The sequence below is a fragment of the Anabrus simplex genome, chromosome 1, assembly GCF_040414725.1.
Source record: "Anabrus simplex isolate iqAnaSimp1 chromosome 1, ASM4041472v1, whole genome shotgun sequence".
Taxonomy (NCBI): Eukaryota; Metazoa; Arthropoda; class Insecta; order Orthoptera; family Tettigoniidae; genus Anabrus; species Anabrus simplex.
This window is the reverse complement of record NC_090265.1, coordinates 674241962-674262709: the sequence shown is the minus strand read 5'-3', so window position 1 is coordinate 674262709 and position 20748 is coordinate 674241962. Positions and strand designations below refer to the sequence as shown.

Genomic DNA, 20748 nt, shown 5'->3' with positions numbered 1-20748 from the left:
CGCGTCGATTATAATGCAGTTCTACTACTTCCATGCCCAATACATTGTAATTCAAATATTTTTATTTCCAAGTATTACTATGTTGTAAATAATGATCTGATACGCCTAGTTCGTATGGCATACTATGTTAATGAGAACATAACCTCCCACCTCAAAGCAGCTTTAACTTCAAATGAATGATTCCCACCCTTAGCGCCTGACTCTTCACTTTGCCTTCCAGTCCTTAGCGCCCGGCTGCATTATCTGCACACTTACGCGAGCTATGCGATAGTTTTGTTTTCTTTGGCTTTGAAGTGTTTATGAGGCATTTATGAACATGCAGTACGATCTACAAGGCTTAGGAAATGAAAGAAGAGAGATAATCTGTCTTGACGTCGCCTAGGAAACGGTCTTGAACTTCCGCGGGCGCGTGACAGCTATTTCGTTCGTAAACATGGCGGGATTGAATACTGCGGATATTGAAACTGAGCTGAATGTAGGCGACGAAAATGACAGAATCGTTGAGTAGGGGTGGAGGTGAAGTTTTAGTGAGGGAATAACGTATCAATGAAGATAATTTTAGTGAAAACAGTGATTTAAGTAAAAACGGATATCGAGAATTCGGATCTGATTGCGATGCCGCGGTAATTCAGGTAACACAAATATTTAGTTTTGTTACGCCAAATGAGTATATGGATGATGTTGAACGTGTCCATAATTTTGAAGGAGTATTACGAGAAATATATTATATTTGACATATGTTAGGAGACAAACTATTTAGTGAGATAGCCACTTGCGTATATATCAATGAAGCATTCAAACAGGCACATTCCGAAAATATAGATACAGAATGTGAAGACACTTGCTCAGGGGAAATAGAAGCTGATATACAGTATACACTCCACTTCCAGAATCACGCAGTTATTGGTTTACAGGGATTCATACAACATGAGGATGTGACAAAAAAGAGCCTACTTTTGTGTCGAGTACCACAATTAGGGGGGGTGGAGGTTTGAACCAACAACCTTATGACTCAAATACGGAAATGAATGCGATGGTACGTTTTCTAATATTATTGAAATTTTGAATACATTGTGATCAACTGGTTTTATTATATTTAACTTTTTCTGAAACAGTGTGCTCTGCTTCAATTTTTCCTAAATCATAGGTTGAAATCTGGCGATAAGCGGACTGAAAATGTGGGTGGGGAAGGGTTAACACAAAGCTGATATAACAAACAAGAAATTCCTTCAAAAGCAAGACAGCAGAGCACACCATATGCAAGAGAATAGGGTATCACATCAATACCCAAGTACCACATGAAAATAAAAAATAACAGAATTAAATGTACTGAGACAGGAAATTTATAAAACTACATTAATAGAACCATTCAGCTTTCAGCTCAGCCCCTCAGGTGTACTCAAACAGGAAATACAGGATATCAAGAGGACTGGCAAAGATATATTTCTAATACACAAGCACAAGGAACAAAGTTTTACAGCACAAGCACATGGGCACTTGGATTTCAAACAACACAAATACTGTAGCGTAGCACCATGGGAACAAAAGAGGACAGAATATGGGAACTATCGCTTAAAATTGATAAGTTCGAACAAGGTCAATCGATTGGGTAAAGTTGGATTCAATGCAATCCAGCAATATTGTCTCCATAATACTTGACGTGATACGACTAATTCTTTGTCAGAAGTGCCCACTGATTGAGGTTAGACTTGAAATACTTCACTTAGAGGCAAACTGCTGTTAATTATTAATAACGCTCATTTCATGCTTACTTGCGTGTCATTTACAGAACCTGTCTACAATTATCTTCACATTATGAATGACCTCCAGCGCCATCTAAAATCAGGGACGGAAATTATCTGAAGCTAGGTACAGATTGGAACCATAAGCCCCATTAGACTTTCACCGGGGTGATCACAACGATCATCACAGAAACCTAAAACGCTATACAAAAAATCCCACTTGAATCATGCGATGAAGCCAGATACAAAATTTAAAAAAAAAAAGACTTCCACAATATACTAATACAAATCACAACAATAGTCAAAACAAAAACACTATCAACAGTTCACATACAGTAGAACCCCGTTTATCCAAAATAAAGGGGGCGGAGCCACTTCGGTTGACGCGTTTTCGGATGACACATGATAAATATTTTCACAAGTTAAATGTCGAAATAAAAATTCATAAACCTTGTTAAGCAAATGTGCATACTGTATATTAACATTAAAATGTTTACATAATGTTTCTCATTGTAAAAAAATCAGTGCTTTTCTTTTGAATTTTCTTGGTGCAGCGCTGTCGTGCAGCTATGTCACGGCACTGTTTATTCAACAATAAATCAGCTGGTGTAGGTTCATCGCTTTCTTCAACAAAGTGCAAAGCAACCTGAAATAATTAAACACTTTTTGTTACTATGAACTGAATACTGTATACAGTAATTTTATTACAGTACTGTAATTAAAGCGAGTGGTAATGTATTTTTTTTTTTTTTTTATTCAAAATCAATCTTGCCTCCAATGCATTAAATCCATCATCTAATGTAATTTGATTGTCACAACTGCTATTGTCAAGTTCAGAGTCGTCTGCATATTCTTGACGACTAATAATTGCTGCTTGTTCAAGAAAAAAAGAAACCAGCGGGTAAGAAACTGTTCTGTTTTATGCTACATGTGCATTCTGGCATAAGTCGTAATATAAGAATAGGGTGTGCCTAGTAGTTCTCAGCACATATAGCAAGAGAATTACTAATATCGATGACTAAGAATGAGAGGGTAAAAAGAAAATATTAAAATACAATTTTGCCAGAACATTTCAGTTAAGTGGGGCTCTACTGTAAAAAAAAAAAAAAAAAAAAAAAAAAAACTCTAGGACAAGAATTAACACAACATCCTACTCACAACCAAAGCCGACAAAGGTAATACTACTGTTATCATCGACAAGGATGAATATATAACAAAAACTAAAGAATGTTTTCAAGACAATACCTTTCATATCAAACGTAAAGATCCAACCACTAACATACAGAGAAATTTCAAAACATTACTAAAAAAAAAAAAAACCTTTTCTTTTAACTTAAGAAGAATCCATGAAACGTATCGTAATGAAGCCACAATTACCAACCGCCAAAGCTATCCCAAAATACATAAAGAACACATACCAATGAGACCCATCATAAATTACAGATCAAGCCCGACCTATAAACTTTCACAATTAATTCAGAAATTCTTTAAAAAACACAACGTATTCTTAGCAAAAAAAAAAAAAAAAGTACGAAATCAAACAGATTTTTGCAATATTACAAAAGAATTAAAGATTGAACAATACTATATCCTTGCATCATTCAAGAAAAACATGTATCCTAATATACCCACACAGAAAACCATGAAAATAATTGAGTCCAATTTTAAAACTACAGTAATCTAAGCACCTTAGAAATAGAAGAATTTATACAACTACTCGAATTTGCCAACAGCAACTATTTCAAATTCCATGATACTATTTATCAACAGCAAGGTCTACCGATGGGATCTCCTGCCTCAGGCATACTACCCGAAATCTACATAGACCATTTGGAGCATCAGTCTATCAGTAACATGAACTATATATTTTTCTGGTGCAGATTTGTTGCCAACATTTTCGTTATCATTGACAACAGATTTACAAATGAAACCAACATATTTAATCAATTGAATACAACAGACCCACACACAAAATCCACTAAATAAATAGAACTATCTAGACATATCCATAACCAGACAAGAAAGTCACCTATCTTACAAAATATATAGAAAACCCACACATACACCTCTAATACAATCAAAATGGATTCTATTCATCGCAATATACACAAAAGAGCAGCGTACTACAGCATGATACATAGAGCATTTAGCACACCACTAACAACAGAAGAATTAAACAATTACAACTAATTCATGAAGTAGCCAAACACAATGAATATAAGAGAGAAATGATCAACAAAATTATTCGATAAGGAAAATTTCAACCCAAATCAAAACTAATGTAAACAGAAAAATCCAAGAAAGATTACGTACTATTCACTTTCAATAATATGCATATATATCCCATAACCAATGTTTTCAAAAAACACAACTTAAAAATAGCATACAAAACTACACAAAATAGTGCCAATATCATACACAACGCTAGAAATATCAACAGTAATAATAAATACAACCATTCAGGGGTATATCGTATAAAATGCAATAACTGTGACACCAGCTACATCGGACGTACTGGCAGGAACTTTTAAACCCGTTACATTGAATACGTAACTGCCATGCAAACTTATTTTTCATCCATAGGTAAATACATTGAAGATTATAAACACAAATTCAGAAGTATCGAAAATGACATGCAAATTCTGAATATAAATCCCATGGGCCCCTTGCTCAATATAACAGAAGTATTAACAACACCAACCCTAATCTTAATATAAACAAAATCACAGAAAAAACAAATATCATCTTCAAGACATTCATTCCTTCGCTAAAACTTTCTTATCTCAAGAGAATCAACAAACAAAACCTGACACGCGCCAGAGAACCACCGCTAAAAAACGCCCAGGTCCACCCCTACCCCCTCAACAGTCACTCACCCGGCCGCTCAGGCCCTTCTCCTTACAGCAACTGGTGTTAGCCCGAGACGAACACGGAGCAGTACACAACGTGCTCCCAAACCATATATAACCTCAGAACTACAATAGCAGTAAGTACACATATAGATTCTCTCACATGGCTCAAAGACATTCCTTCAATATATTAGTATCACTCACACAACTAGAAAAAGGGAAGGAGCCACCACTCTGCTTTAATGCCACACAACTTTACTTAATACGGCACAGGACATCATGACTCATCTTTTAATGTAAACAACAGGATTTTATATATGGCAAGCTGTAATCTCTACATTTCCGTCCAAGCCTCAATTGAATCGACACTAATTTAATGTTTTGCCCTTTAGAGATGTAAAGTGTTTCTTATCGCTCGTGTATATAAGGTCACAAAAATCTTTTAAACGAAAAATTTTTAAAGTGTAACAGATATCACAATTCGAGCCAGCGAGCTTTTAATATAATGTACAGTTATGGACAATAAGATTTAATTACAGTAATCAAACTGAAGAATCAAGAAACAGTGCAAGCCATAAACTTACACATTTACAAGCATAAAAGTGTTTTACGTATACGTTTTTAATTTTATACATACTAATAATTTAGTTTTAAGTTTCAGGAATATTCACTTCATATAGATAAGCATTCACGCATGTCACATAAATAAATTGTAACACATACAGTAGAAGTACGCTATAGCAAGTACAGCATATAAGGAGAACCCTATTATACTGACAATATGTTGCTGTCCCTTCGAAATTCCTTTATTAAACTGTGTATCAAATGAAAAAGAAGCAACAGAAAAACTAAATTTGAACAAGCACGAAGACTTACCTGGCCAACCTATTAAAAAAATCTCCTTCGATAAACGTTACGCTGAAACACTATAATTCCATAGTTAAACCAGAGGCAACGTATGCTAGTGAAACTTGCTTCGAATTAAATGTAAAATCTACAACAGACAAATTATAGAAAACTGATAGAAGAATTCTTAGAACAATTATTAATTTTTAAAAAACCCACTAAGTTGATGGACAGTGGAGATTGTTGCCTAACAACATTGTCTATCGTGAATGTGAATTAATATCTACAACACGTAAAAGAATAATTTCCCTCTTTTGTCACATATCAAGATTACCAAACACAAGGATATTGAAACAACTATTTGATTACGTTTTGAAAAACAAAATCAATAATAATTGGTTCAGAGAAGTTCAGGATGATCTGGAAGAATTGGGTATAACACTACAACAAATCAAAGACATAAGAGAAGAGGATTTTGAAGAACAAAAGCATAATTCTCAAACTAAAAACAGTTAACAGAAACAACATACTATACCGGACACACAAAGGGTTTCCAGGTCGGAGAGGATGAGAAAGTTCTGGGAGAAGAAAAAGAAGAAATTAACTCAAATGTATGATTAAAGTGCTCCAATGTGGGCGTAAAATATGTAAATAATAATAAACTGTGCATCATCCTTCGGTTATAGCGATAGCCCTATCACTGACGCATTCGTTGTTACGAGCGATTAAGCGTGCACGATTTTTTCCCTTATCGATATTTATGCACCCCAGCGATTATATTGCATGCCATCGATTATCTTCGGTATAGTCCCCTCGCTATGTTCATTACCTAGTTCTCTTGTCAACATTCAAAGGCGATGTTGGAGTCAATTAGTAATACCCAACGACTGCTATTCTCTAAAGAAAATTCAAAATGATTGAGGACAAGACGTTTTTGAAATAAATGTATAATAACGTGGCAGATAGCAGTTAACTTGTTAAAAATAATGGCTGAAAAACTATCTCTTAATTTTAAGGTTGTATACTGAAATTAAGAATGTGACGCACCTCAAGATATGGCAGAATACAACACTGATATCAGACGATAGTTCATATTTACTCATGTCTAGTTAACACATGGGTGACGGGCCCCGAGAAATCTCGTAGTACGCTCGCCAGCGGTAGGTGACGGGCCCCGAGAAATCTTGGTTTTATTCAAGACATTGTTTTCAGTCTTCCTGTGACATCTCTTTACCATATCTTGAACTATTTCGGACGTGCACATTGAGTAGAATAAATCGTAGATGTATATCCGCCACTTTTCTTTCATTCACGGCCTCTTTTATTCTTTGATTTAGTTTCGAAATGTCGACTTTCTTTCTGCCGGTTCAGTCAATGACAAGATGGAGCGCCCGCGGAATACGGTGTTAGCTGACGACGATATTTTAGAAGAATTATATGCCGATGATCGTTCAAATGGAAATGGTCTAATGAATTAGTGGAAACTGAATGTGAGAGTGATAGTGGAAGTGATATTCAAGCCTCTACATGCCATAATTTACCTAGTGTACTTATTTATTCAAGAGATTCTGACGACAACGATGTAAACATTAATGATGTGTTACGAATTGACGCTGAAGATGGTTTTGTAAAGGCAGATTGACTATTACTAGGGGCATTGAAGAGTACCCATACCAACTTTAAAGATAAAATATTGACTGGTTTAATATTTATGTACATTTTTATAATCAAGTGCACCCTAGTATGCTCAGTAGAAAAATATCCGGTCCACAGGGTATGTGACAAGCTCCGGTCAGCAATGTGTTAAATTTCGGATAGGCTATTCACATGTAAATTTCAGCGAGGATAACTCATTTCTCTACATGCGTTTCAATTATGTTTTCATGACACATATATGGTTAGGTTAGGCGACACCTTTTGAAGAGAACTCTTGAGTGATACCGTATTTCTCCGAATCCAGGACGACGTTTTTTCCCCCTCAGAATCTCGTGCGAAAAATCAAGGGTCGTCTTGCATTTGCAGCCTAACAGTAATGCATACCACTAGCAACTCCCGCTGTAACCACGCTACTTCTTCACCCCGCACACGCGTACGTACACACAAAATTCATTGACATTAAACGACTGATTCTTTATTATACATCGCTAGCAGTGACAACCGGTTGTACAGTGCCTGTGTGTAACGTCACTGGATCTTGGGAAATAGTAAAGAGAGAATGACATTCTATTAGCCTCTACACAAACGTTTCTCAAATCTGCAGAATGACATCAAAACATGCCAGCCTTCGAATTCTTATAAAGGCCAGAGCTACTCAGTGGCAGAGTTATAACGCGTCTACTGTACTGGACTCTTAGTAATATTAAATTTTATGGACAGCAAGAATATTTTCGTGATGGATGATCATAAAGATACGTTGCACAGATATTGTCAGCAAATTTTCAACGGGTTCTCGTCGATATTATGATAATTTTCAGTTAATGGTTATTGAACACTCGGAAATGTAGAATAATTGTGCAATCGCAAGAAAATATGGCATAAGCCTAACTAAAGCCAACATTTGGCATCAACGTGAAGACAAAGATTTTAAAAAAATGCATTCAGTGGTCCGCAACAAGGACGCTTTAAAAAAGTCGAAAATGAAATTGTGAGGTACCAGTATGTGCACGAAAAACGCAAGGGCGGAAATGCCATACCATGGCGCAATGAACTCTTTCTTTGGTCTTCTACGTCCACGATTAGGCCTATACATTGCTAGCCGCTGAAATTGGCTGAACCTGGCAAGTGAGATGCGCGTGTAGCGGTAGCCGGTCATTTCTGACGCTGAGTAAAAGTACCATAACAGTTTTATAGACCGCACGAATATTTTCCTGATGTATCACCGTATTGTAGAGACGCACGGAATAGGTATTGCCGGCAAATTTTCAACTGGTTCTCTTCGGTATTATGATGACAAATTTAAGTTAATCGTCATTAAACCCACGGAAATAAAGAATAATTCTGCAGCCGCAAAAAATGCTGCATAATGAAAGCCAGTGTTTGACTTCTAAAATAGTATAAAATTGCAGTTTCGTCAGCAATGACAATATTGTTCGGTGCCTACGAATTTATTATATGAGCCACGCTTTTTTTGTCAACTGTCGGCATCGCCAGTGTTCGCGGATTCTGTTTTTCCGCACACTGCCTGTTGCGTGATATTACGGCATTCCTTAAAAGGTTGAATACAAAAGAATTCCAATTTCATTCAACTTAGCAATCATGAAGCGCACTGTAGACCCACCGAAGTAAGTGCAGAAAGCTACGTTCCGGAATACGCGGTAAATTATGATGCGGATAAATTTAGAGTTGAAATTACTCTGTAACATACTATTGATTTAAGCTGTAAAGGCAGTTTCGAATTATAAGTCTGAATTTCGGTAATGGGGCCGACATTGTACTTCAAATTACGAATTATCCGTATTTCGAATTAAACAGTTCAAATAACATGCAAAACTGTATCTCATGTTTCCGGGAACGAGAGCTTCTTCGAATTAGGCAGGATTTTGAATTAACCGATTTCGAATTATCGAGGTTCTACTGTAACAAAATTAAATAGCAAATTGAAATAAAAAGAACACTGAATTATTGCGCTGTCTATTCCACTGCAATAATGACTGACGTTACACTGCCACGTGCGACATTCCGAGGGTTAACAAAATTCTACCTCTCCTCGAACAGAACAATGTTATTGTTATGAATAATCCATCTTATCACAGCGTCAAGGTAGATCATATTCACACCAGACTGGCATAAGAATGACAATCTAGTGGAATGAGTTAAAAGGTCATGCCTACTGAAAACATGCCATATAGCAGAACTTGAAATAATACCTGAGTTTAATTTTAAGATCATTGCTAGGATAAGTATGTGATTGGAAGTACTGGAGAGGAACCCACAAATAGTGATTCTGGAGATCAATACTTTGATGAGGAAGATGAAAATATAGGGAACGTTACTGAAGAATAAGAAAGTGTCTGCCAAATTGGCAGTGATGAAACTGATGAATTGTCACCACCTACTCACATAGGTTTCCTCCCACACAAATGTTCATGGTTTTGAGGATACGAATTCAGGAATCACCGATTTTATATTATATTTCAGTAACAGTATTACAGAGTGGAGTAGCAATGGAGCCAAGCTCTGCATTCGGGATGCAAGTGGGTTCGAACCCACAATGTTTCACGTTTTTCGCTTCCAAGTGAATGGGACAGTTCCTATTTATAGGCAACAGCCAATTCTTTCCACTTCATTTTCATCCACTATCGTTCATTTGATCATTGTCTTCTCAACTGAGGATGGCATCAGAACGGGCATCCTGCAGTAAAATATCTCACCTCATCCCTAACCCTGTATCGAGAAATGGGGTATAAGGGGTAGATGTACATTCTATTAATAGTACCAGTAAAAATCTGTAAAAGTGCTTCTTCCTTTAAAATAACCTGGCCCAGGGTTTCACATGTTCATCAAAACTTTGTAGTGGCTAGGCTTATACAGCAAGGTCGTGCTTCCACTTCGGTATGGTAAATAACATGCTTTGTCACTATTTCAAGTGCTTTAAATTGTACAATTTTCTGTGAAAGACCACATCCATCAAGTAAACAGTGCACATACTGAAGCAGTTCATTTTCAACCTCTGCGAAACAGACTTACTCGATTTCTTGGAATTTAAAAAAGCAACTTTCCATTTACACCAATAGCAGACATAACTAAGTTACATTAAATTCTTGGCCAGTGGTAGGATGACCATGTTACTCCAGAAATTTAATTACTAATTTGAAAACTTGTCATAAAACTTTGTAACACTTCTCCATAAACCTCCTTTAAGCAAAGTCATGCTGGAAGGCAAATTACAGTATCAAATTACACTGGACTATCTTACATGCAATGTCCGCACAAACCGTGTACTGAAACTGCAGACAGTTCAACAGCGTTACATTCCGTCTAGCTCATTACGCCCGGGAAACCCCTATGATCAACAATTACCTACCATTCACAAAATTAGCTGTAGCTAAGATAAGAATGGATTACGAAGAAAGTTCAATCCTGAGCTAACAGCAGGCATACATGTCACTGGGTGTATGCTGCTGGATTTATACCAACACATGAAGATAAAGTGATCCAAGAAATAAGCAGTGGTTAATTTTTTCAAATTTCATTGTTATTAAAAGGTGCATGATATACTCTAGTAAATATGGTATTTATAAAAAAAAACAGGCATGTCTGAAAAACAAAATACACATATTACCTGAGGGGGCATAATGCTGAATGTCCTCTTCTATAAATTTATTAAGATCTCTGTTGAGTTGCTCAATGTTATTTCTCAAATTGTAGGCAATTGTCTGTGCACCCTGCAAATGAGTTTCAACGTCTGTGGAGCACTCATGTTTTACCGTTTCAAATAGGTGAACCGGATCTCTTATCAATTCTTCATGAATAGCGACAGATGACTCCAACTCCTTAATGATGTTCTGCAAACAAAGATTTACAAATATCAGAACACTATTTCACAGAATCAGAATAGTTTAAGTTAATATGTAATGGAGAGGAACACACGGTAGGATAAATGACAGGTCGCGATCAGAAAAGGGAGTAATACAAACAAAATTATGAAGGACAAGGACTATCTCCAAATAATCATATACAATACTGTCACCTGTCAAACTGTTTACACATCGCATCTGCCAATTTCATGGTGAACGAATTCTTTCAATTTGACAGAAGGACCATTAAGTGACCCAACACAGAACAGGTGCACTCTCATTCTTACGTCATCACTCTAAAGAAAAAATTATCTTGACTCGGATATCTAGTACGATGGGTTGACAGGAGTCACATGTGACTACACAATGGATGCAACCAACGACGACTGCACTGACTAGATTATCTGTCCGCAGCTATGTCTTTCAATGAAAGCTGAGGAAAAGATACAATTACACTACCCAGTGGAATCCCTTTTTAAAGAATCTCAGGGAAATTTGATATTTCTTCCTTCAAAGGGGGTTCAAAGAAAATAGGCTACCTATCACAATAAAGTCATACATTTATGTCTTTAATGTCAAGAAATAATAAATGAACACATTAATACTACAAACTGAAATTAACACAATAACAGAAAATATTTACACAACGGCAAACTGAACAAATTCCTCAGTGGACCACTGGAAGCACAACCTGCAGCAAGGAAAAGAGAAACGGGTATTACTGATTTGCAAATTTAAATGGAAGGAACAGAGGCCTAACATGATTTTAAATAGATTTGTGAAAAACAGACCATGAGAACCAGGAGAATAAGCACAGTAGCATTCACTTTATCAAATAGTGCAGTGCAGTAGTTTGCTTCTTGCCCAGATGTCTCGCGGAGGGAAGTTTCCTCTCAATTTGGTTGAGACTTGACGAGGTCTTCATCAACGTTTAAGGAGTACTGAAGGACAATATCCAGTACCTCGACTGTTGCCCCAAAAGTTGGTTCTGCCGGATCCTTATCTTCTCTTGCTCTTCAGTACTTTGTCTTTTTGAAGGTCTCCAATATCCATCTGTAGTTCTGAGGTTCGGAAATCATCATCAAAAGTAACAAATTCTTTGAAAGTTGTGACACACTAGTCCTTTGATACAAACCCCCACAATCTTCAATAATGTGATCAGTAGTGTCATCCTTTTATTAGAACATGGCAACCTGATCGAATTTAAATCTACAAAACAGTGCCTCCCCTTTAATAGAATTAATTTTTTTCATTAAAATTTCTGAAATGGCACAAAAAACTCCATGGCCAAAGCAGTTTCGAATAGCACCCATTGTGACTAGTTGCCATGCTGCTACAAATATATGCATGGCTTGGAGTAAATTAAAGTATATTAACTTTCCTCATTTCTTTCGAGAACAGAAATATCTCTTGAAGGATATGAACTAGTTCACATTCATATGTGTTTAAAAAATGTTAAATCTTTCTTGTTGTTGTTATTTGAGGCATCAGTCCATTGACTGGTTTGATGCAGCACTCCATGCCACCCTATCCTGTGCTAACCTTTTCAATTCTACGTAAATATTGCATCCTACATCTGCTCTAATCTGCTTGTCATATTCATACCTTGGTCTACCCCTTACCATTCTTACCACCTACACTTCCTTCAAAAACCAAATGAACAAGTTCAGGGTGTCTTAAGATGTGCCCTATCATTCTATCTCTTCTTCTCGTCAAATTTAGCCAAATCGATCTCTCACCAATTCGATTCAGTATCTCTTCATTCGTGATTCGATCTATCCATCTCACCTTCAGCATTCTTCTGTAACACATATCAAAAGCTTCTATTCTCTTTCTGAGCTAGTTATTGTCCACATTTCACTTCCATACAATGCCACACTCCACACAAAAGTCCTCAAAAACATCTTTCTAATTCCTATATCAATGTTTGAAGTGAGCAAATTTCTTTTCTTAAGAAAGCTCTTCCTTGCTTGTGCTAGTCTGCATTTTTTGTCCTCTTTACTTCTGCCATCATTAGTTATTTTACTACCCAAGTAACAATATTCATCTACTTCCTTTAAGACTTCATTTCCTAATCTAATATTTCCTGCATCACCTGCCTTCGTTCAACTGCAATCTATTACTTTTGTTTTGGACTTATTTATTTTCATCTTGTACTCCTTACCCAAGACTTCGTCCATACCATTCAGCAACTTCGAGATCTTCTGCAGTCTCAGATAAAACAATATCATCGGCAAATCTCAAGGTCTTGATTCCTTCTCCTTGGATTGTGATTCCCTTTCCAAATTCCTCTTTGATTTCCTTTACTGCCTGTTCTATGTAAACATTGAAAAGGAGAGGGGACAAACTGCAGCCTTGCCTCACTCCTTTCTGGACTGCTGCTTCTTTTTAGAAGCCCTCGATTCTTATTACTGCAGACTGACTTTTATACAGATTGTAGATAATTCTTCGTTATCGGTATCTGATCCTAATCACCTTCAGAATCTTAAATAGCTTGAGCCAATCAACATTATCAAATGCATTTTCTACATCTATGAATGCCATGTACATGGGCTTGTCCTTCTTGATTCGATCCTCTAAGATCAGACGTAAAGTCAGGATTGCTTCACGTGTTCCTACATTTCTTCTGAAGCCAAATTGATCTTCTCCCAACTCAGCTTCAACTTGTTTTCCCATTCTTCTGGAAATAGTATGTGTTAAAATTTTGCAGGCATCATATTCTAAACTAACGGTGCGGTAGTATTCACACCTGTCAGCAACGGCTTTCTTGGGAATAGGTCTAAAAACATTCTGCCAAAAATCGGATGGGACTTCTGTCTCATACATCTTACACCCTAAATGGAATAACCTTGCCCTGCTGGTTTCTCCTAAGGCAGTCAGTAATTCAGAGGGAATGTCATCAATTCCAGGTGCCTTGTTCCTATTTAGGTCATTCACAGCTCTGTCAAACTCTGACCTCAAAATTGGGTCTCCCATTTCATCAGCATCAACAGCCTCTTCTTGTTCCAGAACCAAATTATCTACATTTTTACCTTGATACAACTGTTTGACATGTTCTTGCCATCTTCCTGCTTTATCTTCTTTCCCTAGAAGTGGCTTTCCATCTGAGCTCTTAATATTCATACACCTAGATTTCCTATCTCAAAAGGTTTCCTTGATTTTCCTGTATGCAGCATCTACCTTTCTCAGGACCATACAACCTTTGACATCCTTACACTTCTCCTTTAGCCATTCTTCCTTAGCTACCTTGCACTTTCTCTCCACTTGATTCTTTAATCGCCTGTATTCTTTTCTGCCCTTTTCATTTCTAGCATTCTTGTATTTTTGTTGTTCATCAATCAGACCTAGTATCTCCTGAATTATCCAATGATTCATAGTTGATCTTTTCTTCCTTCCTAACTGACTTCATTTTTCATGACTATCCACTCTTCCTCTACTGTGTTTCCTTCAGCCTTTTCATTTAGTCCTTTTGCAACATGTTCCTTGAAACAATCCCTCACGCTCTTTTCTTTCAAATTATCTAGATCCCATCTTTTTGCATTCTTTCCTTTCTTTAATTTTTTCAGCTTCACATGGCATTTCATGACCAACAAGTTGTGGTCAGAGTCCATGTCTGCTCCTGGGAAAGTTTTGCAATCCAACACCTGGTTTCTGAATCTCTGCCTAATCATAATGAAGTCTATTTGATACCTTCCAGTGTCTCCAGGTCTCATTCATGTATAAAGCCATCGTTTGTGTTGTTTGAACCAAGTATTGGCAAGGACTAAATTATGATCAGTGCAGATTTCAACCAGCGACTTCCTCTTTCATTCCTTTGTCCCAATCTGAATTCTCCTACTGTATTAACTTCTTTGGCCTACCACTGCATTCCAGTCTCCCATCACAATTAGATTCTCGTCACCTTTTACATATTGTATTAAATCTTCTATCTCTTCATATGTTCTTTCAATTTTCTCATCATCCACTGAGCTAGTAGGCATATAGACATGCACTATTGTGGTGGCCATTGGTTTGGTGTCTTATCTTGACGACAATAATTCTTTCACTCTGCTGGTCGTAGTAGCTTACCCGCTGCCCTATTTTCTTATTCATTATTCAACCAACTCCTGCATTTCCCCTGTTTGATTTTGTGTTGATAATTCGGTAGTCGCCTGACTACTGCCAACGTACTTCACTTATACCAACTACATCTAACTTTAGCCTATCCATCTCCCAGATTCTCTAACCTACCACAACGATTCAAACTTCTAATATTTCACACTCCGACTCGCAGCATGTCAGTATCCATCTTCCTGATGATCGCCCCCTCGCGTGTAGTCCCCACCCGGAGATCCGAATGGGGGACTAGTTTACCTCCGGAATATTTTACCCGGGAGGAAGCCATCATAAGTACATCATTCATACAGAGAGAGCTGTATGTCCTCGGGAGATAGTTACAGCTGTAGTTTCCCGTTGCTTTCAGCCATGTAGCAGCATCAACACAGCTAAGCCATTTTGAGTATTATTACAAGGCCGTATCAGTCAATCATCTAGACTGCCGTCCTTGCAACTACGGAAAGGCTGCTACCCTCCTTTCGATGAACCATTCGTTAGTCTGGTCTCTTCAACAGACACCCATCTGATATGGTTGCACCTGCAGCTCGGCTATCTGCATCATTGGGACACGCAAGCCTCCCCACCGCGGCAAGGTCACATGGTTTGCAGAGGAGGAAATCTTTCTTATCCTGGTAAATTTAAAATTTACCCTAATTGTATGTCTATGCGGTCTGTGCTAATGCAAGTTATTTTGTCACTTTTCAAAATGTTCTTAACCTGCTGGTTGATGACGTAAACTTGTTCATTTGTTGAGAATAATACAGGCACTTTTGAAATATTTTAATTCTTACTTGGAGGCAACGAAGAGCAAAATAGATCTTGTTTAATATTTTTTAAGATTAAAGTTCCGACTGGAAAGCGAAATACAAGCACTAACAGGCTCACTGGATTATAAGCATCCTCGCTAACCAGCAGAAAAGAGTGAGCTTTGCTGAAGCTAACGCGTTAGAGGGAAACCTCATTAGTACATTCCTCATTAACACGTTTTCCCGCTTAGCACGGCGTAAATTCGAAGTCCCGATTCTCATGATATTAAATCCGTATTGCAACCTTTGGTGGCCTCGAAGTCCTAATTCTAACCAAGGTCCAGGTTGGACTGATAAAAATATAGGTATCACCATCGCGCTGTACTTCCTCATACTTCACCTCAAGTTGTAGTACTAATTTAATATGATGTTGCCCGTGCAATATTTCCACTTACATGTTGCTAATTAACTATGCGAAATCGGGGATGGATATACCAATCAAACGCGGTGGTTGCATGTCCATATTAAGTCAATATCTCAGGGTAAAAACATCTATATATATTCAACAATACTATTTACCTTCGCAAGTTCCGTTGAAGAGGGTGTATAGTTCAATGTGTTACTCATTTACTCCGAAATCCTACCGTAGAATTAATATAAGCCTTTAAATATCATGATTCCGAAATGTCAGCCTAAATGTATCCTTACAACTAATCTTCCTATCTCTACCTTTGAAAATAAACGCTAGAATAAACTTAAAACTAATTTATTAGCATGCCAATATTATAATTAACAAAATAATGATCATCTTTGGTAATAGAGGAAAGTAAATAAAAAAAAATCACATATTTTTCTTGACAACTAAAATTGACGAATTGACATAATTAAAATTGGGCAGGTATCTTTAATTCATCTGGGCAATTATTATTTCGTTGCGTGACCACACTTCATCATTTTATTTCAATATGGGGACAACTAGGATCTACTCTTTATTAAAGGAGGGAGTGGTCTTTCTTTCCTTTAGGTCTATTTGCACAACTCTTTGGAATTGGTTTGGGAATTTGCGTATTGACTTGTTTATGGCATGAGATAAGTAATTCTTTCCAAATATGGCTTCAAAATGCCATTTTAAATATCTAAAAAAAGAAATTAATCCTAACCATAAATATTAATTCCAACATCCTTATATATATATAAAAATGTGTGCCAAAAATAAAATTAAATATCTTCATTTACGAATGCCATCGCCATGTTCTTCAACCGTCATGACCTGTTAGAATCGTACCGACCGATTAATTATTATGTGTATTTTCAATTAAAATTACTCCTTCAACTGCCTACTAATTTTACCATTTTCACGTTAACGCGTGCTCCACTGCTATATATTCATATGTGAGACGAATATATTACTAGGCGACTATATCTCTATTCTATATGCACTTCAAATACATGTAAATTACGATCCATCTATCTCCATATTCCATATAAATTCAACCAATAGACCATTTAATCTCATTGCTACACTTAATATATTCACGTATCTAGGCCTTAATTTCACTGCTTGCCTCATTTTCAATCGCAACATAACTGTAGCTAAGCATAAATTCGCACCTATTTCCTTCAATCATTTACTTACACAATACCTATTCAACATCTCAATTCTCCAACAACATATTATCGTTTCTGCATTTAATTACTGCGATTCCTCCGCATACAACCATATTTCTACTCAGCTTCTACGTAATGTCTACCACGTCGCAGTAAAACATTCCTTTTACCTAAATATCTACTCAAAACACCGCAAGCTGCTACTGTTTATTTCAACTCATCGTAAATGTAGACGATATCGGCCTCGTTATTCAATCTGGTCATTGGGTAGCCTAGGTTTATTATTATTAAACTGCACTTCACTTTCATATCTCAGCCTCGCCTAGCTTGAATACTACGTTTCCCTAAGCATATAGGTTCAAAAACATCAATTCTCTTCCCGATACTGCTCACATTGAGCTCAGATCAAACTTATGAGCACGGCAGTATATTACTACACATAAATAACACGTATCTGTGGTTATTTTCTCCGGCATAAGCCTTAGAATTCACACAATGGCACAAACAGGTCATATATTTGGCACTACAGCATTCCTACAATTATACTACACCAAATGAAATACTTTATAGTAAAATTTCTTAGAATTTTACTTATCTCATGGCCATGTTATGTCCGACTCTGCTTTCTTCTTCCTAGTCACGGCATCTCGGAACGCCTATCCTTGCACTGGATCAAGTCATGCTGGATCTCTAGGTCTTCAGGCTTGAGCTTACGATGATCTGGTCAGCCTCCCTCCATCGCTTTAGGCTAGCTCCATTTCGTGTCCAATTTCCATGCAACGAAAAGACAATATTAAATTGATAGAATACATCTTAATTTTCAGTATATAGAGCTTCTCCAAATACTTTCTCTAACTGTATTTATATTTCCTTTCCTCTAAAGATACTGCTCAGATTCAATTTTATTTTCATAAACTGGCTCTTCCTTGTTTTTTTTTTATGTTGTCTGAATAATGTTCTTTAAATCTTATCAATGGGCTATACGTATAATTTGATGAAAATTTGGCCGCTTATTAAGTCAGTGTAGGCCTTATTTACGAATGCCGTATCCCAACACCTCTTCTTCCGTACAGTATTTGAAATCTATTATGCGTGTTTCCCTGCCGTTTTTATGTATTTTCCAGTAGTTTGTTTCTGGATTCTTCCTTCGTATGGCTCCTATTATGGTTATATTGATTATGTCAGCTAATCTTCTGGTCAAGTAATCGCAATTCACAGTCCGTTTACGACGAAAACTCTTCTTGCCAAAGTAGATAATAATAGACCGTTTTTCAATTTTTTTTACGTATAATGGTTCATTTCTCATAGAGTTTCCTTTCCATCTCGCCAGGCACTGCCTCCTAATTGCGGTCAACTTGTCACAAAAAGTTATTCCGTGCATTCGTAACGCTTGAAGCTGATCTGCGCCATTTTTCTTCCGATGTATATTCATGTAAACTGACGTCAATCGTAACGTAATGGTACAGTATCAAAATACCACACTTGTCGTGTAACAAATTTTCACTATTACCGCTTTGTATGATCACATTTTAACTAGCCCTGAAAATGTTACTGTGTTTGTCATCCCCTGCGAAAGAAACTTTATTTCCAACTCAGGCAAGAGCCGTTGCCACAGTTACGTGATTACGAGAAATGGCCTTCCTGAACTCCACAGAACAAGTTGCACTTTCGGGGAGCAAGTAGTTAGCTTCAAGAATGTTCAGTTTTGCTCACTGGTTAGCAGCCAGATTGCTGAATAGCAAAGTGAGCCTGCTTGTGGTTGTATTTCGCATTCCATTCAGAAGGTAGAAATTTATTTTGTGTCGAGTGGTACAATGAACTGTACTGAATATTTGTCGCGTGATACGATAGCCTATGTATATCTGGATTAGAAACATAATCGTGCAAAACTGACTAGGATAGTGCATATTTGTCTTGTGATAGTGTAGTTGCCGACCCTGTGGCGTAGGGGTAGTGCGCCTGCCTCTTACCTGTAGGCCCCGGGTTCGATTCCCGGCCAGGTCAGGGATTTTTTACCTGAACCCGAGGGCTGGTACGAGGTCACTCAGCCTACGTGATTAGAATTGAGGAGCTCTCTGACTGACATACCGGCGCCTGTCTAGAAAGTCAAGAATAACGGCCGAGAGGATTCGTTGTGCTGACCACACGACACCTCAAATCTGCAGGCCTTCGGGCTGAGCAGCGGTCGCTTAGTAGGCCAAGGTCCTTCAAGGGCTGTAGTGCCAGGGGGTTTGGATAGCGTAGTTATAGATAAGGAAAATGTGAAATTCCTTAATAATGAAGACTAAATTAAAATCTTTTTAGAAAGTGGACTAGCGTAAGCGCACAGAGGTCGCGAATTTTAAAACTCGCACCGTCGAGTTTTGACTCTATCACTCAAGTTGGTCGAAGTTTTGATTGATTCAAAATAGCGGCCAAAGTTATTCCTGGCAGTTGGTGGTCTAATGTAACCTCCAATTCCAAGAAATTAACGTTTAATAACCCACTGCTCCAAAATAAAAGCCTTCTACTAACATTTGTTTTAGAAAGAGTAATCTGCAATAATACTTCAATATAAAAAATAAAAATAAAAAGCCAACTTTAACATCTTTAAGTGTATTTGTTATTTTATAATCTCCAGGGGAGAACATTTTCATATTTGTTCTTTCGTATTTTTCACACCTTTTAATACTTTCCTCTCATTTTTAGAAAAGGTAGTCTACCCCACCTGCATCCAAGTCTGAGTGTAGATAATCCCGGTAGCGTCTCAGGGAAAAAAAAAAAATTATTTCATCAACATTCTACTCATTTATCATAGGTTCCGAGAAAGACCGCCTTCCAGTCCTCAAAGTATCGCTCAATAAACCAATCCTGTCAACGGACGTCTCCATTCGACATTCAGTATGAATCATTCATAACGCAAATGAATGTTACCTTAACTCTACATTTCTTATCCTATTTTTCATAAATAATAAATCCGCCGTAAAGCTAATGCAGTGAGCTCGCAGCTGCGATCGACTGTATTCTGTAAGAAGGAAGTCAGCTCCCAGACGAAACTATCCTTACATAGGTCTGTTTTCAGACCAACTTTGCTTTACGGGAGCGAGAGCTGGGTGGACTCAGGATATCTTATTCATAAGTTAGAAGTAACAGACATGAAAGTAGCAAGAATGATTGCTGGTACAAACAGGTGGGAACAATGGCAGGAGGGTACTCTGAATGAGGAGATAAAGGCTAATTTAGGAATGAACTCTATGGATGAAGCTGTACGCATAAACCGGCTTCGGTGGTGGGGTCATGTGAGGCGAATGGAGGAGGATAGGTTACCTAGGAGAATAATGGACTCTGCTATGGAGGCTAAGAGAAG

General features: G+C 37.3%; 1 protein-coding gene across 5 annotated transcripts in view; it reads right to left on the bottom strand.

The window, feature by feature from the left end:
* Window positions 1-20748, bottom strand: part of LOC137496951 (kinesin-like protein Klp61F) — a 298626-nt gene that overhangs the window by 35513 nt on the left and 242365 nt on the right. For 4 of the 5 annotated variants that reach the window (XM_068225129.1, XM_068225130.1, XM_068225131.1 and 1 more), the window contains one exon: window positions 10719-10941. In XM_068225129.1, coding sequence (XP_068081230.1) covers window positions 10719-10941 — 223 coding nt within the window. Of the gene's footprint in view, window positions 1-2213; window positions 2389-10718; window positions 10942-20748 lie in introns of those variants that run through there. The other variant, XM_068225132.1, reaches the window with a different exon arrangement.